Source organism: Bombus huntii, chromosome 11 (assembly GCF_024542735.1).
Source record: "Bombus huntii isolate Logan2020A chromosome 11, iyBomHunt1.1, whole genome shotgun sequence".
Lineage (NCBI taxonomy): Eukaryota > Metazoa > Arthropoda > Insecta > Hymenoptera > Apidae > Bombus > Bombus huntii.
In genome coordinates this window covers 6,841,866-6,868,063 of record NC_066248.1, presented here as the reverse complement: position 1 = coordinate 6,868,063, position 26,198 = coordinate 6,841,866, and the positions used below count along the sequence as shown (strand labels likewise).

Below are 26,198 nucleotides of genomic sequence, written 5' to 3'. Positions count from 1 at the left end.
ACACGTTCGATATGTTTTCGTTTCGTTAGTCATAGAATTTCCACTTCTGATTTTAGACGATTCTGATTTAGCAATCGGAGTCGTTTGAATGAGGTATTTTCACTTTGTTATCTGGCATTCATACGATAACGCAGTCTGTCATGAATTTTATATTACGAAGCGAGACACGTTAGGGATTGCCTGTCGTTTCGTACGATTCGGTGTTTTTATGTAAATTACAGACATCATGTGCAATTACTATCGCTGCTACTTCCTTCGTATCTTTCTCTCTTTCGATCTAGCATTTGTCTCGAATGCTTGTACGGGCTATGGTAGTCTTCAAGGCGAAAAGAGAGAAGGCCAGATAAGATAATGTCTTGGTAATGGTACATGTGCTTTGGTTCACACGCGGATACGACTGATCTGTACCGATCATTATCTTACATGTCCTGGTATAACACAATTATTTGCACCGGTAGTACAACTGGCCGAGTTTCATGCAGATATCTATTTCGACATAGCAGTATACGAGAGGCTGGGCAAGGAAAAAAGAAACGCAACCGTGTATCTTTATAGCTGTGCGTCAAACCAGCTGCTAAACTTTACAATGTGCCATAACAGAGCCTCTGTGTGCGTCGTTGAAATAATTGTGCCGAATCAGCGAGTCGAACGTTGCCGCCGATTGTGAAAATCCGCGTTGCTTCTGATCGGTGAAATCTAAGGAATGCGAGTCTTTTTTCGACTCGAGGACAAGTTTCCCTTGAGCTATTGTAACACGGTTCTCCCGTCTCGTAGGAGACCTCGCTACGAATTTCTGTATTACGGGCAACGATGCATTTTATTTAATTTTAACCAACGTTATCGAAGCCCGATCTTGGCACCGCCCACGAGAAAGTCATATCTCTTCGTTCTCGTGTTTATCCCCTTGATTCTTTATTAATACTAAAACTCGTAACTTTCTACTCATTATCGGGAACGATGTCAATGATTATTATCGCGCCTAAATAGTCGCGATCGCTTAAAATTTTATAGATGCCGTAACGACTTACTTAGCCAGTTTCTTCATGGCATTCTACGGAATCGACGGATTCCGTGACACTTATTAAGCAGAAATTGCACGATATATACCAACGACAACGATCGTTGAATCGTAAGCTTGTCGATACTGAATCCGATTGAATCAAACTGAAACAATCAAACTGTATTCGTTCTATAGATAAAAATGTTCATATATAATATTTTGCAATTTAGTCGTTTAACTGGCAGAAATTGTGCGACTAGCATTCGTGGCACCCCGCGGCCCGCGACCCGCAGTGCGTTTCACACTTGCGGCAGCGGTACACTCTCGCGTCCACCGAGTGGTTAGCTGCTCGCTGTAATTATCCGAGGCAGTTCTTACGCCTCTAGCGTGTGCATGTACACGCTAGTGTATACACGTCGTGCGTTGGAGCAGGTACAAGTTAGAGCAGGTCACTTTCGCTGCCGGCTTGAACTGTTCCAGTCGTCGCGCACGCGTGCTGTTCCATTCATAAACTTATAGAGGCGCGTATATAGCCAGACTGAAGCACATAGGTGTAGGTTCGCAGGTACGCCGATACACGGAAATAAGCTATTCACCGGTTCGCGTGTGTAGTTCCTAGTCGATCTATCTCGATGTTCCGCGAAACTTTAATCGCTGAGGCATACGTAAGAGTAAAGGCGAGTGCGCGATGCTCGATGTCGAAGGCGTTAAACTTAATTCTTGCGTATGATTCAACGTCTGGAACAAAGATGCCACGTTATATAACGCAAAATTATGTAAATGACTTTTATGCGTCGTTTGATGTATCTAAGTTTTCATGCTCAGCCACGATTATGCATAGTCGTATCTACAGAAAGAGATATAATAGATGATCTGGTATATTCCGTACTGAAGGTTCTGCCTGAGTCGGGCAGCGCGCGTTTATTCGCTAAACGCGAAGTTTCGTAACCTTTCAATTAAGAGCGGAGTGCCACGGCGGTGCAACTATGTTCTTAAAGTGGAAACTGTGAACGCGCGGACCACGTAACCGGCTTGCAAAGTTCCGTATTTTGACGAAAACAGACGGAGGCTACGATGATTTAGGATCGAGATTGATAAACTGATTACGCGTCATAGTAATTTTATCGGTAACACATCGTCAGGATGTTTGTCTCGCGATAAGACAAACTGACGGCGATCGATCGTTGAATCGATAGATGGATCGACAATAATCTTTGCTTGATCTCGGTGCACGTTTGTTTCATCTTATACGGTTACGCTGTACGATGCAACGATATCGAGGAAAGGATAAATAATATTCCATGAAAAATAAATTCTGTCGCGTTACAAACCTGACACGTGTGGAACAATAAGTAATATTAAAGAGACGATAAGATGCAATACTTGGACGTAAAGAGGTAAGATCGTGTAAAGAACACGATTTCATGGAAAAACGCAATTTGTAACGGATCGTATGCAACAGCTTTCAGTTACTTAAGCAGATGTTATTGCATAACTATAATGTTCATAATTTCTTCTAGACTCGTAGTTCATTGACGTTAGGCTAACGCGTAGCTTGGGGTCAAGCACAGTCATAGAACTTTCTTATGGAACGATCACGTTGGAGCTTTTATTACCTACGCTTCATTAGAACTTTAATGACACGTGTAGAATTCAACGAGACTCGTACAGAAATTTACGCAGCAGGAAGTATTCGTATATGTATTATAGATTTCCGTTAGTTTTGTAGTCTTTCTCCTTTATCCTACGTTTGATTTTCTACATTTTTAATACGTATATCGCTAGCCATCGATGCTTTTGTGTTTGACAATTACTTCGAGTTGCCGACACGACGTGTTTTGCATATTACTCGATTGCAGAGAAGCGTACAATACCCGTAGGAGTGCAAGGGCTACCGTTACGAAGCCGCTGTGAAAGTGCACTAACGAAAGTGCGAATTCCAATGCGATTTTTACACACGCTGTATACAAAATGTTTGTACTACATTATGCGTGCCGGATCTGGAATTCACCGTTAACGTAGATCGTTTCTTTGTGGCCACAGCCGCGAGCCAAACCTATGAAATTTCATTTTCCTATCTTACTTAACCACTCGTTGTCCGAAACAATTAGGAAAACGTACAAAGTACCAAGGATGAAAGCAACAGTGTGTATTGAATATAGCATAACGCTAATAGCGTATTACAAATTACATATCAGATACCTTGTGTATCCTCTATACTTGCTGCAATTACGTTTTTTTTATTTTAAAGTACCATCGTGTTAGGAGAATATTTCCTGAAATTACAAGGTGCTCTAACGATAGCGAAGAAGAGAGGAAAGGCTGGATAAAATGGAAATTCTCTTGCAATATCTCGATATAACGATCTAAAATAATGTGTACACAGGGAACTCGATTAATGCATAAAAATGTTGAGCTGTTGATTAAATTGCAGGATGCTCGATCGAGGTACGGGAGGTTCGCAAGGGGTGCGGTAGCTAGAAATTGTGCATCTCGGTACACCGGTCAAGTCTATTTCCCCGACTATTAGCTTTAATCGATTATAGCGTGACGGATCGAATGATTTAAATAAAGACCGGGTGCGTCATGGGCCTGGCTTGGTACTTGTCGACCGTGCCCGTCGACATGATGCCGTTGCATTCGCTCGTTATTACGCTCAATCTGTTGCGTTTTTCGTAACGATACTGTAAAACATGATAATTTTTTTCGACGGTTTATTCCGACTAGTTTCATAGGTAAATATATTTTCATACACCGTAGACGAATCAGGTTGGTTTAGGTTGTTTTTACATCTGCAAAGGTTCTAATTACGTAAAAGAAAGAGAATTAACGTTAACTACGATCTAAATAGAACGAAACGTTGTCTTCGCGTTAGATGAATATGGAATAGCACGAACAAGAACATTTAGAATGTAGAACAATTACTTGCTTTTACTCAGTTCCAGGATTTTAATTTAGTAGGAACGAGAAACGAGTAGAATTATGATAAAACCTTGCCGTTACTGGTTAAGTTTCCCGCAATCGTGTAGACTAATTTCTAATGCAGATACGTACGTTTGTATGTTGCAGGTGACGTACGCCGAACGGGCCAGTATTCATGCCAGTATGCCAATCAGATGCCAGTAGAGAGCCAGTATCTGTATCTGTCGCCACCGATAGCCAATTAATAAGTTACTTAGATAGTTAAATTAATAGACGATACATCACACGCTGTTTTATATAATCGTTGTTAGAAGACGTCGCTTAATAGGCGTAACAAATATACACGTATTTATATTATATATACATACACACACGTACATATACGCATATATAAATATAATATAATCGAAGAAGCAATAAGTGTCGAATCGCGGGCTATTATTTTCACATCGTACTCTTTTTTTCTACCACTACAATTTTCTCCGCTCGTTCATTGGTTTGCTTTTTTAAATTATCGGTGACCGCGTGTTCTCTTTACGAGAGTATATTCGTAAGATTGGACAGAGTGCAATCGAGTTGTGATTATCGAAGTGGACTGACCGATCGATTTCTCGGCTGTGAAGTGAATTAATACCCCAGGAAAACGATTGAAACGGAGAAAGGAAGCGAACAGCGTACACAGGCGAGCACGGTGGCTGGAAACGGTGACTTACATCGAGAGCGCCAACCTGCAATCAAGGTTCATGGTTTTCATGGTGAGTCATTGTATCTATTTCTACTAATTTTAATACGGTTACGGTGTTTTATCGCCGTTTCTTGCTTTTCCTCGGTATAACGCGGCTGTACAATCACGACACACCGAACGCTCCGAAAAAATTTCGTACCCTTTTTTTAACGAGCTGCCGCAACACGAGGAAATTTGTTGCATGAAATTTCACGCAGAAATTTCGTGACATATTTACACATGATTTCTCCTCGTTTTTATCCTTTCCCCCCTTTTTTTCCCTCGTACTTCTGTCGGTCGCTCAATTACGAATTGGCAAGCGGACCCGTTATAAGCAACGCGATTTTATGCAAAATTTCCGCCGTGACGAGATGCCGCAACTTCCATGAAATATATAGCACGTGTCACATGCAATTTGCATAATGCAACATCGACACTTCTTCGATGTACCGAAACGTTATCTTTATACACGTCGTATCGTTTCATATCACGGATCATTGGATTATCGAGCGAGCGGCTTAAACGGAACATCCGATAATGGTGAATTCGAGGAACTGAAACTGTCTCGTAAATATCGATAAATAAGGACTACCGAAAGTATTACAAACTTCCGTCTCCTGCAATTTATTGCCATTCTCCTTTATCGCGAGTTCAGGGTAATATTCAATGGGCATCGCTGTAATCATTTCGATAAAAGCTGGTTTATATCGAAATCTACAGGCTCGATATCCTGTTGGTACGTACAAGGAAAGTTTCTCGAATTTCTACCCTCCGTTACCTTTTGGCAATCGACAAATTTTTTTCCTCATCCGGAATAGCTGTCTATCTTCCTTTTTTCTCGCTCTTCCGTTTCGTTAACATTCGCGTTTCCGACCCGTGTATTTTTTTCCCAGCTTGCTTTATTCAACTCGGATACGTTACTCGAGTTACCGATTTAACTGGTTTATCTGAAACTTTATTATTCGTCTCTAAATTCTTCCGGCTGATCGGCTGGGAATATCTTAATGCAGACGGCCACAGTGTGTTACGCAAATTAGTTAGCGTAGCAGAGCGTAACTTTCAAATTATATAGCATAACGTGGCTCGCTAATTAAGAAAAGCGTCGAATAAGCGGCTGCATCGGGCATTCGATACGTTCGATTTCTCCCGGTTATGCCACTCGGCTTTGTTACTCTTGCTGGGATATTTCGAGGGCGAAAGAGGAGACGTAGAGGCAAAACCAAAGAGAAGAAAGAAGGATACAAAGAGAGATGCACCGCCAGGTTACGGGTCAGCCGCGGTGGGGCATTAATAATCGTTTACAATCTTTAAAGCAGGGTGTGGCGAGTGCGTTAACCCTCCTTTTCTTCCTCTTCTTCCTTCTGTTCCTCCTACTCCGGCTTCCTCTCTGCTTTTTCTTACTCTCCTTGCTTCTTCGTGATCGTCCGTGGCGCACCGGATGGACAAAACACGAGGAAAAAGTCCAGGCTTGCCTTCGTAAACCAGTTGGACGTATATATCGTGAAAAAAGGATAATCAATGGCGAAAGGGTACACACTCGATCTGTAGTCGTTTTATCGTCATGACGATTTCGCTGGCAGCGCAAGGGGCAGAATTTATTTGTAGATCATTGAAAATCGTTTGCGTGGCTGCTGAACTACAAATCGATTCCAGCGACTTCTTCGATCGCGAATTAATCGTTTTTTAACGTATCTTAGAGAATACGCAGTGTCATAGATTATCGAACATTTTACGATATAGCTATAGATTTCGATATGTTGAATTTTGCGACAAGTTAAAACGTGGTCCTTTATCCGAAGTTCGAACGTTTAGATAGCTCGATGGTTCATTTCGGAAGTAGGGGGCGACAATTAAAACTGAGAAATTAACATCGCCGGGAAACTCGATAAACCGGTATGCCGGACAGTCGTTTGATAAATTTCGCCGATTGCACCTCGACGCCTTCGAATAAACAATTTTTAGTGCAAAGTAAGTAAGTTTCTTACGAATATTTATTTACTCGTGCAGGACCGCTCGACCTGGTCAATTTACGCGGAAGAATTTCGTCGCGCACCTGCGACGTTATTCTTCGGTAGAGCTTCCGTTCGCACGCGTTTGATCCTTCTCGTCGATGCGTTTCGGCAATTTTACGAACGCGAACCTCGTCGTTTCATCGTCGATGATTATCGTTGGCGCGTTAGAAAGCGTGCGGTCGCGTCCTGTATAATATAGGACCTTAATGAGGCTCGGTGTTTAAGACCTCGAGGAAAAAATGAATTGCGCGACAGAAGATACGAATCGAAAAACGAATCGATGTCGCCGCGGTGGTTGAAAGAAATTCTTGCCGTCATTTCCCCTTGCGGTGCGTTATTAACGACGACGATAAATATGCGCGTTCTTTTCACAAGTGCGACGAATCGGCGATCGCGTCCACCGAGTCCTGGCGAGAAAAAAATTCCCCTCGAAGGAACGGGTTCCTCGAGCACGTGTGTCCCTATCGGTTGTCCCGTGAAAATCGGTCGTCGGCCCCTTGGTCACCTTCTCCTCTACGAACGGCATCGCCATTAACCACTACCACAGCCACCTGCAGCGACGAATCAGCATATTTAGCGTCGAGCCGAATTTAATAGAGGCCATCGCTCGGGCGTGCATCACGCGGTTGCATTCGCGAGACGCATCAATAATATTCGCCCCGTGATGCATAGCATTATGTATGCATACTAACCTCTCGCGAATCCTTTTGGAATTCAATTCGTGTTTCTGCCGTTTGTTCGTTTACGTTGCCGAGATACGTTTACGGTTTAAACGTTGAAACGCATTTGCATCGTGACGCGCATTACTCGACACTTAGTACGGTTATCGTTCGTCGTGACCTTCCTCGATATTCCGATGCGATTCAACACAATTTCGTTGTCGTACAAATAACACCGCATAGTATCATCGAAGGTCAAATACAATTTTCATAGCTCTATTGTCCTACGCGTTTACTTTTCGAAGCTATCGGAATCATGCGGAAACATCGCCGAATTTAATTATTCACGCGGTCGAGTATCGACGACGTTCCGAATGCTAAAATTACACGACCGTCAATGAAGTTTGAGTAATACAACGTTAAATATTATTTGTATCCGTTGTACGTGGTGTGTGTTTAAAAAACGTGCTATAAATATTGACGTTACTCGGGCTGTACGTCGGCGAGGCAATTAATAAAAATATTTTTCGTCACAAATGAACGTTTGTCGGCTATATATCACGGCCAACCAGTGGGATACTCAACAACCGTGAATACCTACGGAATAATAAATTCCGCTAAAGGGTGGAGACGGCTTAACGTTCGTAATACGCATTGCTCGCGGATATATTTTTCTCTGGGAGACATTAAAAGCCAAACGAAACCCGTACGGCACCGCCGACCTGGGTACAGTACTCTATGGACGTGAAAAATGAACGAACATCGTGCCACGATTCATCACCCGCGTACCGCTCGCAGTCCTTGTGAAAGTGATGCATGCTTCTTGTCAAAGACGATACGTTGAATACCATTCGTTCAGCGGCTCAAATATACCCGGTAATGCACCTAATTTCCATTCGTCTTATCGTTCGATACCGCGTTACAAAATCTCTTATCCGTCTAAGATCGGTGAATCCCAAGTTTCCGTTGAAAGAGAATATGGGTGTGTACCTGGAATTCTTCGAGATATTTAATAGCCCGAATAAAGATCGAAAACGCGGTCTTAATGGAGAATCTTAATCGTTCGTTTAGAACATTTTTATATTCGCGTTTAATCCTCACCGTCTACCCGTCGTAAGTTCGTTTTTCGCTGCTGTTTATTGACGACCCTATTAAACGTAGGAAATTGGAAGTATTAAAAAAGTAACGTGAGCTTCACGATCACAATCTCGCATCGAGATTCCAATTTTAGGCGCGACTGGGTCGTACACATTCTTTTGACACGTTTTTACCAGGTCAGCTTAATAAAAACCTTTAGTTCTTCGTATCTAATTTCATACATTGACCAAGAAACGCTGCAAGAATAAAAGAGAAAACCAGCGTTCCTATCTCCTTTTCCTCACCATTAAAAAAAATCGATAAGTTCGATTTTTTAATATCATGCTTTAAGCTGTCCGGAACACGTTCGAAATGTAAACCTTAGGCCTTTATACGGCGGTCGTTATTTCAACGCGCAATGTGCTTACACCGCCCGCGTATACAGCTTCGCCTTATTTTTATTGCCGCGACGCAGCAATTTTTGCCTTTTCTCTTATCTGCCGCGCGCCAAGCACACGATACAGGAAGATCGTTCGTGGTGTTTTGAACGTGACGCCTACGCGATATGCGTGCAGGCGTGCACCGGTACCGTGCCGGTTAATTGTTCCGATGGATTTAAAGTCGGCGTCCGAAATAAATGAATGTCGCTTGCCAAGGTGCGCGGTGCGGTACGATGCAACGAGGTATATATGGTCGTCACGGATTATATTTCTTCGGGACGTACTTATACGTGAGTGAAACTTCGGTACAGTTTTCACATTTTAATCATTCTCATCTACAGAGCAGCCGTTCCAAATCTGAATTTAACTCGAACGCGAGATTATTATGGGACAATCTTCACTTAATAGTTTCCGTTGCGATCTAAAATGCGCGCGATTGCGAAATACTAATTGGCTCCTCCATCGGTTGTATGTTGCTCAAACTATCGAGAAGCGAATTATATTTAAATAGTCGAGAATTTGAAATTCAAGTCGAGCAACGCAAAGCTAGTTTCATCGAGTTGATCTCGACGCGGTTTCAACTTTGTTTAGATACGGCTTGTACATAAGCTATCTTATTATCATGCGACCTTGACTCGTTCTTTTTCTTTTGCTTAAGTATATCAGAAGCGTTAGAAACATGGAGCGATCAGACGCTTGGAAATTTTAATAACTTCTTTCTTTATCTTTGCCATTTGATCGAATTTCTTTGACGAAATCACGAAGATTTATTATATCTTCACGTGCAACGAATATCAAAGGCTTCCGTCGCAATGATTACTCGATTGTCTCGATGAATCGATGCTCGCAGCTCGAGGCAAACGTTCCGTCTGAAAAGCCGTGACACGAACAGCATGTACGTACGTACTCCGTAGATTGTATTTTTCTTGATTTCACGGTCTTGTTCGGTGTGTCAGTCGCGAATTTCTCGGGATGCGAGCAGAGGCAGGCACGGATTTCTACGAGTGTATTATCGTAATCGTAACGAACGATCCGACAAACGTAATAAAAAGTATCGTTTACGTAATGTCGAGAGGTAAAGTCAGATTGAACGATGTTATCGAACGCATAAATTCGAACAACGTAGAATTTTAGCGAAATCGACGAGGCATGCTCTTACGCGATATAAAAGCGAGGAAAGCTGGCGCAAGTCCTTTTTGGAGATAAGACGTTAAATAACGCGACCGTCAATTAGCAAGCATTCACGGAAGTCGAGTGACAATGCGTTTCTTATCGTACTTTAAGATCTGTATGTTGTTCTCTTTGATCCAAACCACGCATTTAGCGAAGACTCGAGACAGAGAGAAGGACCGAGAGAGAGGAACACAGTTTGTTCTATATTTAAGACACGGCACGTGTTGGTTATTGCACAACGAGTGCAACATTCGTTCTAACGTAGCTATAGGCCTCCGTCGCGGGTTCTGAAATACACACGGTGAACTGTTTACGGATCAATTTAATTAAACATTCGGAGACAGGTTTTCACTGGATTCCAGACATAGCCGATGAAATTCATGATACTGAGCTATGTGCGCGCGTATTATCGAAGTAACAGATCGAGTTGATAACTGTTACACAGTGACGAGGATCGTTTGCATATTCATGGAATCCGTAATTAGAATTATTCGTTTAAACCTTTCGAGCGAGGCGATGATTAAACAAAAAAAAAAAAGAAAAAAAAAAGAAAAGGAGAAAGGAAGGAAAGAATGATGAGAAAATACGCGCGTACATGCTTTCTTGATTGAGCAAACATTCTTTTTTTTTCAGATACCCGTACGCGTTACCTATACTCCTCATCGCGATCGTTTAAAACAAATGTAAATATGTTAGCAATAAATTATTCGCTCGTAGTGTAAAGATTTTATCGTTAGGTAACTTATAGCTTGATCTTGGTTTTCTTTATGCTGATGTGCGCGTCTAGACGGTGCGGCCAACAGAATGTAACGCGAGTTCAACGTAGGTAGATGTGCACCACCCTCTTTTGTTATCGATCGATAGTTACGAGTGGATACGATCATTATAAGAATGTCTTATTCAAACTATTTATACGGTGTCACTTACCTGTTACGGTCTCGCGATACTCGTGATATCGTGGTTAGTCATAAAGAATATTTCCTGTTTCGCGCGATATAAATTATCCGCGATGATCAATAGGCATCATTTAAATTCATCGATAGCGAATACGAGCGACCAGTTAAAGATACGCCAATTATAATCTTACAATTAGTTACAAGACTGGAAGTGGGATTTCTTAAATAGCTGTGTCTCGCTGAACGGCACTATCTGTAAATTTCTACTATTTAGTTTAACGTTGCATTCCACTGTGGCGAACGACATTACGTGTCTTGGAAGGTTTCCATATGCAACGAAGGAAACCATTTCAGACGCACATCGTGAGTATTGATCGCGCGGAGATACCTCACGAGTTTGTAAAATGAACCGTAAGTTGCGTTTCCAGCGTATGATAGACATTTTCCCTGCGCCCATGCGATCATAAAACATTCATGTAAAAAGGATAATAGCGGCGCCGTGCTCTATCGCGTCGAACTTTCGTTGAACGCGTGTATTCCGGTAAAAACTGACAAACAATCGGTCGTACAGACATCGTATCGATTGTCTTCAACGCGAACGACTTTTTCAATCGAACGGATCTTTTCGATCTAAGAAATCTTAAGGAGAACTGATAAATATGAACGCGATGCTGTCGTTGGTATCGTTTTATGGTTGAAGCGTCAGGGAATGTAGATGTTCCGGAGCATGTCGCGGACGTGTTGCCTCTGATTTATACTGCATTAATTTTCAAGTAACATTGCGGTTGCACGAAGCCATAACCCGCAGGGTTGTGTGCACGCGTATATACGCGCGCATGCATCTTGTTCCATGACTGTAGGATACCAACAACTCACGTGCTGGCTCACGGATGCTCGATTATCACTATCGGACGACTTCGATCGACTTTTCGATCGTGTTCCGTGTAAAGGGTGTGAACACGCATGGCTTGCCGATTCACGAGGATCCAATCTTGTTCCCGACGGTCTCATGCGTCCAAACGAACGCGTTTTATTCCAATTCGTTTACCATCTTCGATCGATGACAAAGGATTTATCGGTCCGTAGAAATAATTTGCTTTCGACTGGCAATAATCGATATCGCTTTCGTGAAAGCGCGCACGGAGAAATGTCGTAAATAATTGCGCGCGCGTTTTAACGGTCACGTGGCAAGCAAGAATTTTGCAACAAGGAATGCCCGCGATCGAGAGAAAAATAATTACCATCGTTGAAATTTACGGTCGTGTATCATTTTCGGTTTTGCAAAGGGGATAGGGTAAATACAATCTCGTATATCCTTTCAGCGAAAGGCGAATTCCGATGATATAAAAACAGGAACAATGAGTCGCGTGAATTTTATACGACAGAACGGCCGAGGAACGTCTTCTTTCTTTGGCGGCCTCGTACCAACGAGATGGCCATCTTTTAATTTACGAACCGTTAACGTCACGTGGCTCGGTACTAAAGTCGATGGAGTTGCACTCCCGTTTAGGCGGAAGATTTAAAGTCGGATGTAAATTTGGCCAACGTTAAAAAGGTGCCAAATTTTTTGAAACATCTCGTCGACCGTTTCGCTTTCACGACGATACAAGTGCATTTACCGTGAACGCACGTTCCAACGGTTTTGTACTCGGCATCGATTTGCCTTTGTTAACGATAAGCATTCGTGGTAGTTTTTTTTTCTAGATCGTTTGTCACACTTTTATCAACGTTATGCAACGTCGATCGTTTTCTTCTCGTTCGTTATTTAATTGGATCGACTTGAATTCGACGTTTCTACTTTGTGGCATTTATTCTTTTTTCGTATTGTTCCTCTGTTCAGTCTGCGATTCCCGTGCAAGCATATTTCTAATCGTAACTCACTTCGCCTTTTATAAAAAGGATTTCCTTTCGTAACTCCCTCTCGAGCGCTTTCTACGCTAAATTGAGTTAAGATTCGTGACGTCTTTACGATTCTGTCACTGGTACATCTGTAAATCGCTTTGTAAAGTATATTACTGCTACTGTCGGCGATAAATAATACATCCACGATGTACTTCGTCGTAAAATTTTGTGAATGACGCGTTCGAGGCCTCTACACCCGTCATCGTATTAAAACAGATATTCAAGTATCCTGACAAAATTAGATATATCGGTTCTAAATATCGTAAAAATCGCGTCTACGATTCGCTGTAATATATTATTTTACGGCAAATAATTTGTAGTCGTGAAAGTAATATATTTAAATCGAATAATTTTCATTGACGATTTATAAGGTCTGCGATGTTGTCGTTGCCAAGTTAATAGGGCCACTTCTCCTATAATATGGTCGTAAGGTCGGCGAACGTTGACCATAAATAAGGCGCCCACGAATATTTCCTCGTAAAACCGAACAAACACAAATTGCATCTATGATGTAACACGTGCTACCGATATGGTATACGATATTATTCGGATCTCTGTGTTCTTCGAGCTGGAGCGTGCAACTACGCAAAGCATATAGAATCACCAGATATGAAATGACTTGTGTTCCTGCCTGTCGCAATTTTCTTCCGCTTATCTGCATTATTTAGATTGTCGTGAGATAACAATGAGCACGTGCTTCATACTCCGTAGCGTTACCGTGCCACGATAATTTACATTCGAGGCGTATGTACATCGAAGTTTCCCCTATCCGTGTGATTGTCTCTGCTCTCTATCGTTTTTCTCCCGTTTGTCCCTTCCTGTTTCCCTCTTCGGTTTTCTTGCAGCCGTCACAACGATTTGCTGTAGCTTCATCATTTTCCACATGATATATCCAGATCGGGAGAGCAAATGGCAGGGCCACTTTGTCGTGTCTCGAACGATCGTGACAGCTAGGCTCGCGTTCGGCGAATATCTCGTCTTTTTGTCGGGATAGCCTTTGTACGGGAACAGCTATCGATCCTCTAAACGGCGTGTTCGCGATTGGATATGGTCGTTTGGACATTTATCGACATGGTCGGTCGACGGAAAGCGTCGTTTCATGAAAATGCGAGTCTAGTCATAAAGCGCGCCATGTAAGCGCGCCAGGTTCGTTCAGACAGAGGAGACCGATCGTCGATTCTCCTAGAATTCGATAAGTAGCTGTATCGACGTCAATTTACGCGGTTGACACCGATCGCACGGTCCAACCGTTCGTAAGAAACGATTTTATCGACTCTGTCGACATCCGTCACTGCCGACCGCGTGGACAAGGTTCATCGGTGGAACGGCGGAATTCATGTCTTTCTCCCGGGACGTATATGTCCAGAAACATTAAACGTTAACAGAAACATTGATTACACACGGCTCCTGTCTCATCGTACAGTACAAGGGGATCTCGCATCGCCCTGCGGAGGCTCGTGCCTTCCAGCGCGTGTTTAAATTTTATCCACGGAACCATCGGAATCGTCAATTCGGCTAATTAACGTGTTAACTTATGGCCGCAATTATAACGCGCTATTCTTAGATCTTGGAATCTACGTGGATCTTGGAAATAACGTCTTTGCGTTTCAATTCAATAACGAGACGTGACGTTTACAGTGTTGTTATTTATTCTCTAATTATCAACGTTCATACGGTGTTAAAGGGATTTTCATGGTAGAAGGAAACATATTTCGTTTCCTGATAAATTTCCCGGCTAGTTGGCAGGAAAGGAATGGAAAAGGCGGATCAGACGGCAACGCGGTTCAGGGAATTTACTTCGTGCGCTTAAGTATGTATCTAATGGAGAAACAATAACCAGCGGGATGGTCGTAACAGGAAACATTAAAGTAGTCTGCTACGATTATGCGCTCTTCCGAGCCGCGTATCGTCTCTTACGTTCTTAATTCCTGCAGCTCTCTTTGTTCGGCGTGCGCTAATGACGGGTTTCGTGCATAGCCGCCGATCTATTTAGAGGGTAAATTAACTCGACTGAACTCTCGGCAGTGCTAATGAAAAGTGTTTCTGCTCGTTGGCTATGCTCGCGGTAAAACCACGCTGTCTCGTGCGCGACGCTTATTTCATTTTACGCGATCTCTTTGTTTTTCACGCGACAACACCAGCTGATCCTTATCGATATCTTGCGACTCAAAGACGTTGTCTGGTAAGTAAATTTGATTCTTTCAAACTGATAATCGAGAACGTTACTCGAGTAAGTTCGAGTAATTCGATCGTTCTACTCGTCAGTTTGTATTCTATCAAAGTTTCACGCCTTTAGCGTCGTTGCTTTAGGTTATCGTCTGTTGGCACAAGCCAAACGTGTCTATGGAATCGACTATGTGGGAGCTTGAGAAGTTGTTACAATCTAGAAAGATAAGCGTATCTCTGAACAGCGTTTTTGAAACATAAAATGCGCTGTCCACTTTGAAACCTTTCGAGTCTATCTAAAATTTATCAAACGATCCATTCGCTACACGATTTCTAAGTAACTTACATATGCAAATTACGCGTGTTATTCGCGAATAACACTTTATATTGTCACGCGCATAAAAATGGAGCTGGAACGCGAGGGAACGGCAAAGAACATTTCGTGCTGGAAGATCATTGAATTCCGCGATCTCTAGGGCCGTATGCATACGTATATGGATACATCGATAAATAAAAGCTAAAAAGTTCGCGAGGGTCTCGTGTCGCAGTGCATCAACGTGGTGGGTGAAACGAAAAAAGAAGGTAAAACCGGTTATACCGCCAAAACCGGAAAGATTTCTTCCGCACGTTGCCGCCCAAAACGGACAAATGGGGCGAGGTAGTTGAGCCACTGGTACACGAATAAAAGAAATACCGACGAAAATCAATGCTTTTGTCAAACGATATTAAGGAACAATCGGATCCCGAGAAAAAGTCTTATTTGATGCCGCAGGGCTGAAGAAGTTTCTCGCGACGGAGAAAGCGTATTGCTTTTAACTAACGTACATTTGAAAATATAAAAATGGGAACGAGAAGATTAAAAAACTCGAGACACGGTTTGTTTTATGGAAAGTAGTAAACGATTAACGTAGATATAAAGCGAGACGATACAATATCCGATTAGATTTACGAGTTTCTCGAATCAGTTAACATTTCATAACAACTGTTTAACAACCGTGAAAAATAAATATTGTATTCTTAAAAAATAACTCGACGATCGTAATACTTTATTGCTTCTAAGTTGTGCCGCGTGTGGCTAAAAGCTAAAGGTCACTAACGCCGTGTGTGACTTTTAACGATATTGCGTATCCGAATAAATCGATAACCATGCAATTAAAACGCTAATAACGTAATTTACGGCTTACAAGGTGACGTATGAATTATCGTTCGACTCGCGACATGAGTTATTACGTGAATAATTATCGAGTGCCGATGAAGAATTCTTCGTGATTGCTTTGGAGAAAGCTCTGGTATAAATTCTGTATCGATCGAACGAGCCTCCAATTTAAAGTTGGGCATTAATGTTTATTAATGATCAATCAAACCTCTTGCTACCGACAACCGCCCGTTGCAGCTTATTTCACGAAAGATCAGCTTAATTGTTGAAACTTAAATTACCCGGTTGCCCTGGGAACGTAAAAAACGTAATAAATTTTTACCGGAACCTGTTCTCGAAAATTTTCATACCACTTTGTGATCTTTTGAACGTAATAAAATTATATGTACCGCGCATCAGATATTTCATATTTCATCAGGAGGAAAAAAAAAAAATACGGAGTAACAGTATGTGTATTCTCAGTTTTCTGAAAGTACCACAGAGAGGCAATTTCAATTACCTCTTCGATGTTTAAAGTGTTGCCACGGAATCAGATGGTTGCATATAACGCTGCCTATATCCGACACGAGTGATAAATGTCCCAAAGACACGAACAAAGTGATAATATACTCGTACGCTTAACTCGTAAACAGGTGTATATCGAAACGATCGTTAATCGATGAAGGAAATTTACTATTGCGCAATCATATTCGTAAGGGAGAATTCAAATTCGGATTAAAAGAAGCGACGTTAACGATAGGGAATTATCAACGGGAAGTTCGACACGAGGGAAAATAATTCGCCGAGGAAACGAGGAGATACGAAAAGCGAAAGTACGAAATTATCGATAATACTTACAAGAAAGTTGTATCATTGGACGGTCATTAGCGAGCTTCCTACGCGTACGTTAGCCGTCATTAAGGTTTATTAGCACGGAATTAATGCCGGTTGCGATCGCGAATATATCCTCGATAGAACGGTAACTGCATTAAATGTGCTGTCTATATCGGAAGAATTAATCCGCGAGATCCATTGCTACGATTTATCGCTCCTTTGATGTTGCACTCGTTTCAAGAACGATTTATGCCACCAGTTCGCCATTGGAAAAATAAGAAGGCAACGTTGGCGCGTTCACGTCGATTAATATTTGAACGCGTTCCTTCCCATACGTCGTAGATCTGTTTTCATCGGCAACTGTTACGATCGTATATCGCGATATAGTTCTCACGTCACGTCACTTTCAATTTTCCACTTTTCAGGAATTTTCAAGCTATCGTCGAGTTGGCGAAGAACGTACGGCGCTCGGTATCGCGTTTCAATAAAATGCTCGTTACGTAAAAGGAATCCTGAGTAAGAAGCATGCTTGTGCGATATGTCCGTCCATAATTATCGAAAAGCGAATTGCAAATGCAAGATATATCGCATTCCTTGCGTATCGTAGGGTAGCGGTTACACCTCTTGTTAAGAGTTCTCGCCTTATATCTCAGTTGGAAAATGATTTATTAAATTCTTGAGCGTAGAGATGTGTAGTCTTACTATCTGTTGGCCAGTTACGTGTCTGTTTATAATTAAAATTGCCACTCATCGTTTGCTCTTATAGCTGCCCAATCGAATAAACGATAAGCGTACGTTTCTGTAGATCGCGCTTTTGCATTATTTTATCTATCGATATGGGCATTGTTATTCGAGGGACATTGTTGTTACGAAAGAAGTTAAACTGCATAGGGTCGCGATAACGCAACATTAACGGCGCGATACGAAAGAAAAATTGAAATAATTTCAGGAAGAGTCGGAATAATTGATAATCCAATTCTTCGGAGAAATTTCGATCCCGTTCAGCGAGGTTACGTCCGTTGTAGTTACGGGATTTCACGATATCGTACGGTGAACCGGTCCACAGAACGTGATCGTCTCAGCATGAGGCCCTGGTGGGTGACTTCCTTGCGGCAACACTGAATAATTGCTGTTCCTTTTATGTCTCGCGCACTGCATCGTTGCGCGTCGTTACGGATCGCGAATTTTATTCTTGACTTTCGGTGGGTGTGAATACTCTTGTTACGGAATCGTCTCGTTTATTCGACACTTACGTGTCGCGTCCGCAATTGATGCAACGTCTCGGATACTAAATTCGAATCTGTCGCCCGATAAAGAAATTACCCTGACTTTGCGATGTACACACGGTCGTTTCCTTATTTGGCGCAAATTTCCTACATCGAGAGAAGTCCGAAGTTCCTGGACGTAATAGTAAAGATCAAAGATGCATCTGCCTGTTGAACCCCTTGAGAATAGAGAAGCCACGATTTTACGTATCATCGTTGTTTAAACTCAATTCCTGTAAAATGAGAACGTAATCCAAAGTGCATATGGGTGAATCGTATCTCGCGCTGGCATTTTACGAGCAACCGAACGATGCTCGCCACCAAAGTTACATGTGTTTTGTAATTCGAATGTCAGACATTATTTTACGTCCGTTTTATAGCTGACTACGCGATGTCCGTTGAGATCATATATTGCCGTTTCTATCTCTAGGGTTCCATCAAGCCGTTACGATTCGTTCGGAGAACAAAATGGATTCAGTGGATTTGCGTTGTGTTCAGTGGTAAAGCGTTCTGTTAACTTCCTCTGCGAGTACGCACAGCACACAACATAACCTTCGAGCAAATTAATATCCTTACGTTCTTCTCTTTCTTCCTTTAATTTCTTCGTACGACATCGGAGGCAACGCTTCCAAAAAATATTCGCAACTCTCGACTTAAGCTTCGTTTGAGGTGTTATCGAATTTCAAGTAGGAGTCGAATCGTTGGGACTTTTTTTTCGACCGCAGAACGTTCGAAAAAGGAAACTTTGCAGCGTTGATTTCCTCGAGTTTATCGTACGGAATGTTACACCTTCCTTTTATCATACCGGTAAAAAGTGTTTCTGCAAACCGTTGTTGCGTTGAACCGTGGAAGACGGTTTTTATTTCTAGCGTTTCGCCGTGTCACTTCCTAGCACGTTCAAACGCATCTGTGTAATTTCATCGGTACATTCCACGCGTGGTGCACGAGAGTCGCACGCGGTAAACTTGCCAACTTTCACGAATTCTCCACTCGGATAGAATCTAAAAAGAGTTACGGAAGACGATGGAAGGATCGTCGATAGAATCGGCTATCGATTTGTTTAGAGATCCCCACGAGTTAAGCTTCGCGGTGTCAGATTGTTTAGGTAACAGGTAGGTTGACACTTGGATAGAAGGTATGCGAGCATCCTCACGCGCCGCAGGTGTTCTCTCGTGAGTTTATGAAGTCACTTCGATAGCCAAGCACGCAGTAACCAAGCATGACAAATGGTTAGTGTACATTGACTTCGAGTTAGCTTTGCCCTAACGTACCGTTGACTTAGACGTCTTGGAAATGTCTGGCTCTATCCCCTGATTGCGAGCTCGACAACGCGCGCTTGTAATTTTCATCGGTTAATAACTCGTATACACGTTTCGTATCTGACGCGATGTTTGTGGAGACGAGGTCACTGATTTTTGCGTCGGCTACACGTCACCGACAGGTGGAAAGGTATCGGTATTTTAACGATAACAGAGGCTCGAGAACGAGTCAATGACTAATTGAGGTAGGAGTTACGAGACGAAGGAAGATTCAAGTTCGACGATTTTTACGAACGTTCGCAATTACAGGTTCAGCCGGTGTCTGTTGTTCTTGGTTTATTGTCTCCGCTGATATAGCATATCGTTCGAGTAACCGGTTCCTTGTTACGTGTAATTGGAAACTCGAGAACTACTTGCACATGCAGACCGAAATGATTAACAGATAGCAGAACGCTGACCCTGTGCAAGCGTAGAAATACGATAAGGACAGTTATCGGTTGTTGCTACTTGCATCGTGTCTGGGAATTCTTGCGAGCGCACGAATAGTTCATGCTCGAAGCCTCGAGTGATTTTCTGCGAAGTTTTTGTCCGTTCCATTGGTAACGCGGCATGTCCATCGTCGACGTTAATCTAAGCTCGAAACGTGTCGAAATACGATGCGATAACTTATTCCGTCCGACATTGCTTCGGTTTGAACGATTTACCGAAGCAATTTATCCAACGGCCTGCAATTATATTCGTTCCTTTATCATTTTCATTTCTGCCAACATTCCTGTCTTCGCATACTTGAAAATGAACAAATTGCCGGTGAAACATACCGTTTAAATCAAGTCGTACGTAGCTTACGTAGCTTATGCAGTACATTACAGATACCTTTGGCGATTAATCGGAATCGCGATTCTAAACAGTGTATTGAGATAATAAAATAAATAAGCGTTTAGAAAACAATGTCATTCGGCCGATAAATCCTACCGAATGTACCAGCTGGAGTTCTGCAGCAACGGTTGGTCACTTTCGTCGTATCGCTCATGGTTAATGGCACGATCGGAACAGGGTTGAAAGGTTCTTTATCGTTTATCGGTTTTATCAGTTACTGGTTACTTTCCTGGTTGCGTCATGTGGTTGGAGACCTTCGCGCTGGTCCATACGCGGACACCCACGTGGATTGGATAAAATTGCCCGAGTCGAGTGGCGTATCGCGCGTATTCTTCACGAGTCGGATTACTCTGCAGCCAAGTTAATTACGATAACGCGATGTGGCTGCGATGAATATTGGCGCGCAAAATCGAACAGATTTCAGTTGAAAGATCACGACCTCTTACGTAAGTCTTCTAGCGCCTATCTAGCAACGAACACGCGAGATTCGACCCGGCCGCCAGGCTTATTAACCAACGGGAAAATTGGCAATTCCGCTTCGATACAGGTGGATAGTAATCTTCCAAGACGTTCGACTAACGTTATGTAAGTTTTTATTAGAAGCGATTGATTTTATTTGACGCGGTACGCCGCACCGGGTCCTCTTTAGCGGCCTCGTGTTTATATCGAGTTTGATTTTTATATTAGATTCCAAGCTGGATGAACGTACGGTTAGACTGACGCGATCGAATCGGCAGATGACGGCCGAGAACAGACGTTACAAGTTTTTGCCGGCATTATATGCATCGGGGCATGTGCCGCGGCACGCACAACCTTTTTGCAGTTTCATAATATCGTTTTTGCCCATTCCCCTTTCTTTTTACATCGTCTTCGTGAAGTTGTTTACGTCTCGATCGAATTTCTATCGATGAGCGTTCCGGCGAGCCGACCACTTACAAGTTTCTAAATCACCCTTTCTTCCACCGTGCCAGATTCGCATTACGTATTACGATGTCTATTTGCTTGTTCAAGATCTTATTTAAAGCGGTTCTTCGTAGAAAACCTTGGATACTACGTGTACGAAACTTTGCGCGTCCGGTAAAGTCTTGGACGGATTTGCGAGCGAGAATAAATTATTCCACCCACGTTTCCCGAGGATGCGTTCTACTTTATCGAGACTCGCTCGAAATCCACTTCCGAGGACACGAATTTCATTTTTCATTCCTCTTCTTCTTATATACGCTCATTCTTAGAAATGTTTGTCTCCATCAAACAGTGGCAATAAAATATACACCTATTATGCAAGCCAGGTCTCTATTTCCGTTCGGCGTGTCTTCTCCGCGCATCTTGACCGAATTCTTTCAAAGACGAAACTTGACAAATGGGAACGTCAATGGGTACCGCCGACGAGGAATCAATTTTTATTATCGTCGCGTACAACTGTCGAACAATTTCGTCTGGCTAGAATATCTATTACAATTGGACGACGATAGAGTAGATTGTGGCAGTAGGGAGTGTGCACGGTCTGGCGGACCGAGATATAGGTGGGCGTTCTGCCGGATATGGTTCGCCGGAAGTAGGGGGACCCTTGCCACCGACACGCTCCATGCTTCTCGACTACGGCAGGAACGTCATCTACGGTGTGATTCGTTGCTATATCAAATCGTTTTATGCTCATTCCGATACCTTTTGCTTTTACGAGTGAAAATTCGTCGATCGAGTAAAAAGTTGGCCAACTCTTGGCTCTCGTTCGGATAGTTGCGAATCTGCGAACTAGAATTACACGTACGCGTCGATTATTATCGGACAACGACGCTGAACGCTTCGACACGGTTTTCTTAATGGTTTCCCGGGCACTCCCGCGTTAACTCGCGAAACGAGAACGATAGGTTAGACGCGACCTGTTTGGAGGCGACTGTCGCCGCGTAAAAAGATAATTGTGATCGGCAAGAAAATTACAGATTAGTTACAACCGAGTTAACATGATAAATTTGTCACGCATGATTAATCATAAGCTACAAGCGGCGAACAATTGTCGGAGCACCGTATCTCGAGTCGCAGATAAGAAAGATGCAACGGATGAAAATTGCGAAAGAGATTCGTTAACGGGTGACCTTGCGGAAATTAATTAGAAAGCGTTCCGATTGAAAGCATTTAATCCGTCGTTTTCACTTTCATGTTGAAAAACACGTTCTTCCTATTTTCACGATATTATTATTATTATTTGTTAGACAGTCTACTATCGAAGGTTATTATCAGGCGTCTATCTTCTCGCGCGTTGTTCGTTGAAATAGTCCAACGTTCCATAGCGTCGACAACTTGGCATTTTGCCCCGAGTGCAAAAAAAGATGCTTTTGTCATCTTATCAGTAATCGTTTCTAAATCTACACAAGTCGCGAAGCATCCGAGTGAAAAACGATACGAACGTTCGGTGTCAAAGCAATTTATCTAGAATACAGTTGCTTATCTGTTAGGCGTTTATTCTAATTAAAGGTGAAACGGCAAATTTTGCTCATAGGGTCAGCCTTATCGATGCAAAATCGGAACGTCGAAGGCGAACGCTAAAATATTTGAAATGCTGAAAAAGGTGTGAGATTTCAAAGTTCTCAGCGTTCGAGAAAAATTCGTAGCATCGTGGTAACTCTGTCCCATTGATTGACTCTAAAAATAAACTCGTAGGAAGCATCAGTCGCGCGTCTCGCGTAACGTACTCGTATTCTCCCGTATGCGTAATAGGTGGCTAGCCATCGCGTCTCATTTTGGCCAGGTTTTCGACGGCTCGTGAAGAAACCTTCTCGTTAGATACGTTTGGTCGCGTAAAAGTTTGGCTCGTCGATGTGCGCCGCTCGCTCAGCTGTTTGCGTACGCATGTGCGTTCACGTACATGGCTCGTGTAACTCTCACATCTCGGTACATACGGACGATTGCAGCGCGTACAACAAACTGCGCAGTGTGCAGCGACTGCAGGCACGCCCTACTCCTGTGTCGCACGATACGTCGCGTGGTTCGCCTACATACCGGGTGTCGTTCGTTCCTTGGAAAGTCTTTTGTATCTTTTTTTTTTTTTTGTTATCTGTCGTTCGTCGTCCTCGTGGATTGCTCGATAATGGTTCGTTCACCTGTTGCGGGAAACGCGCCTCCTCTGGATTCGTAGAAGCAATTAGTCGGACCAGATTACGATGGTGGTAAGGAGTAAAAATCGATTAAAACGTAAACTTGGTCTGCCGCCGTATTGCCGCGATTTCTCGTCAAACGTATTTCTTTCTACTCTTACATCTGCAGTTTGTTCCTCCGAGTTTCTCATCGTCTCGCAATTTGTTCCACTTTATCGGTATTGAATCGCGTATACGATTAAAAAATTTTATTCGCGAAATATATCGCGCGTCATAGCGGGAAACGGTCGAATGTTCGAACTAGTACGTAGGATATCGCGCGGCGGCAGCGGTTCGTATGTGGAACGAGCGTATCAGGTATATGTACCTACATATATGTGTAGAAGGCGGTATCGCCTTAAGGTTAACGCAATCGCTGATAGGTAGCCGACGTGGTGTTGCCGTGCCGGGAGACCTTAACGTCTTACACGAACTCTCGGCACCCGGTGTACATCGCGGCGGCGGCGACGGCCGCGGTGTTATGCAACTCGCTTGTTAGTTACTTACTTATGCACTGTTAAGCATCGCCGTAGCTTCTTTAAGCGGCCTAACGCCGACACTGACGTTAGCGTGCACGTCTGTGTACCTTAATACGCGCCTATCCGCGTGTATCTGCATCTGGTAGCCTTCACCTCGTTTCAGCGGACATTTCCGCAGCTGCACCCGACCAAAGGTTTCAACTCGTTTAAACATCGGCTAAGCCTTTATCAACACCGTAGGCCCAGACAATGTATCGTTCTCACCTTTCTTTTCTTCCAATACGCAAAGTAATACCTAGGTTCGCGTAATCCGATTACCTTTACACGAGGAGATAAAAAAAATTCGTTGAAAAACTACGCACGCCTCTCCTAATCTTCGGTTTGATCATCGAAAGATCGTTGGAAACTTTCAGGTGTTGCCCGATATAGTATACGCGGGGAGCATACAACACGGTACGAGTTTCGTCTGGTAAGGCGTTCGAGGCAATTTTCCTTTCAATTCGAAAAAGATTTATGCACCAGTTGGCCAGAAGCGAAATTTCTTGGGACACGATCATTGTGGCTTTTGCGGTTTCCAATTGAGGAGTCAAGTAGTAAAGTGTTTTATATAGGGAGTTATTTCAACGTAAGCAGATACAACAGATTGCTCGGAATTATGGCTCGAGGGAGGTGCGGAGAAATTATTAATTATAACACAATAGCCCTCAACATTTTATATATTATAGATCTCTGTGCTTCTTAATCGATAGCGATTACGGGCTATACCGTAACCACTGTAATCAACCCGCGTATGATGTTGCAACCTCGTGTTTTCCCAGAAAATTACACGCGAAATTCCCTATAAGTATCGAACTTGCAGCAACGAAAAATGTACGTTTGCTCGTACACACTGAAAACACGCTGGAATGCGTGGAATATATTTCTTGATCGCGTGTCCTCGTGGCTTCTTGTCCACGATTATTAGCGGCCCTCTGATGACAGTAATCTCGGATTCCACTCTTGCCATTTCCTCGTATGCGAAATTAATCGAGATTACCAAATTTTACGAGAAGAAAACATGTAAGTGAAAAAAAAATGTGACGTCCACTTCGGAACATCGAAAAGGACGCGACGTGGAAAGTCTCGTGCACCGTCGTCTCCTCCCAATTCCTTTCCGATCGACCACAATTACCAGCGGTCGCATAATTATGGCAATTACGGGTCGCGGAGTTATGGACTGTCGGAATAAATGCAAGCCAGTGCTATTAAAGCGTTACGGTTCTCTGTATATTCGATCTCCGTTGCAGACTCGGCCGTCTACTTTTGAGATACGGTAGCTGCGTGTCGGCTTAGATGAGCTCTTTGTTTCTCGCAAATCACAATAACGATCGTATCGAATCATTCTCCACGCTCCACGATACGTATCTCTATTTACCCATACGTTCGAAAATTGTTCGACCATTAGCTACGTATCGTCGCCCTGCTTCTTAACTGTCCTAATTTTGTTTTTCAAAAAAAAAAAAAAAAAAAAAAAAAAAGAATTAACCGGTGCACATACGTCTGATCGGTACGAAGGATTACGAATTCACGATAATACGATGGAAGCTTTACTTACAATCGGAAAACAGCGATTATCTAGTTTTCTAAGTCCTAAATTCGCGCGATAATATTAAACTTCATTAATTATTAAACTCAGTCAGTTTTCGTTTAGAAACCAGCGGAGATAGAACGGTTAAGAACCAGAGCGACGATATATTATGGACTTTCGAATATATTTATAATCGGTATGTTCGCTGAATAAATCGCGATTACGGAAGGGCTACTAAAATTCGTCGTAATTCCGATACCGCGAAGCTGCGAAAAAAGAGACACGAATAAGGAAAAAGTACTTTACTATAAGCTTTCTGTTAAAACAGGGACGAGTGGTCGGGCGAATTGTTTACGATTGGTTGTTAACGGGGGCGATAAACGTTAGCGTCGAATCGTTTACCGAACCACGAGATTCCGGAACAAATTACTTCGTAACGCGCTCGACGAGTCCATAAATACGTCGCCGGTGCGTTTTTCTGCCGGTACGATTTTCTGTCGTTCGTGGAAAGCAATAGGCTCGCGTTAATCCGGGACAATTTGTCGGAGACTGGTTTCGATTCTGGTATTTATCAGCCGCCGTTGGCGTTCGTCTCCTCTCCGCGGTTTGCTATTTTCTGCGCTGCTTTTCAGCCGCTTTGGCTCGCTGTGTGCATCGTCTGTGTGCCTCGGTTACAACACA

At 42.9% G+C, this 26,198-nt stretch overlaps 2 protein-coding genes across 7 annotated transcripts in view; one reads left to right on the top strand and one right to left on the bottom strand.

Moving 5' to 3' along the window:
• The window catches only part of LOC126870844 (Krueppel-like factor 6), a 291,599-nt gene that overhangs the window by 10,804 nt on the left and 254,597 nt on the right, over nucleotides 1–26,198 (top strand). The window contains exon 2 of one of the 2 annotated variants that reach the window (XM_050628918.1): nucleotides 4,070–4,677. In XM_050628918.1, coding sequence (XP_050484875.1) covers nucleotides 4,666–4,677 — 12 coding nt within the window. In that variant the 5' untranslated portion in view covers nucleotides 4,070–4,665. Of the gene's footprint in view, nucleotides 1–4,069; nucleotides 4,678–22,843; nucleotides 23,505–26,198 lie in introns of those variants that run through there. The other variant, XM_050628919.1, reaches the window with a different exon arrangement.
• Nucleotides 1–26,198, bottom strand: part of LOC126870823 (transcription elongation factor 1 homolog) — a 222,825-nt gene that overhangs the window by 177,957 nt on the left and 18,670 nt on the right. The gene's annotated exons all lie outside the window — the stretch shown is intronic.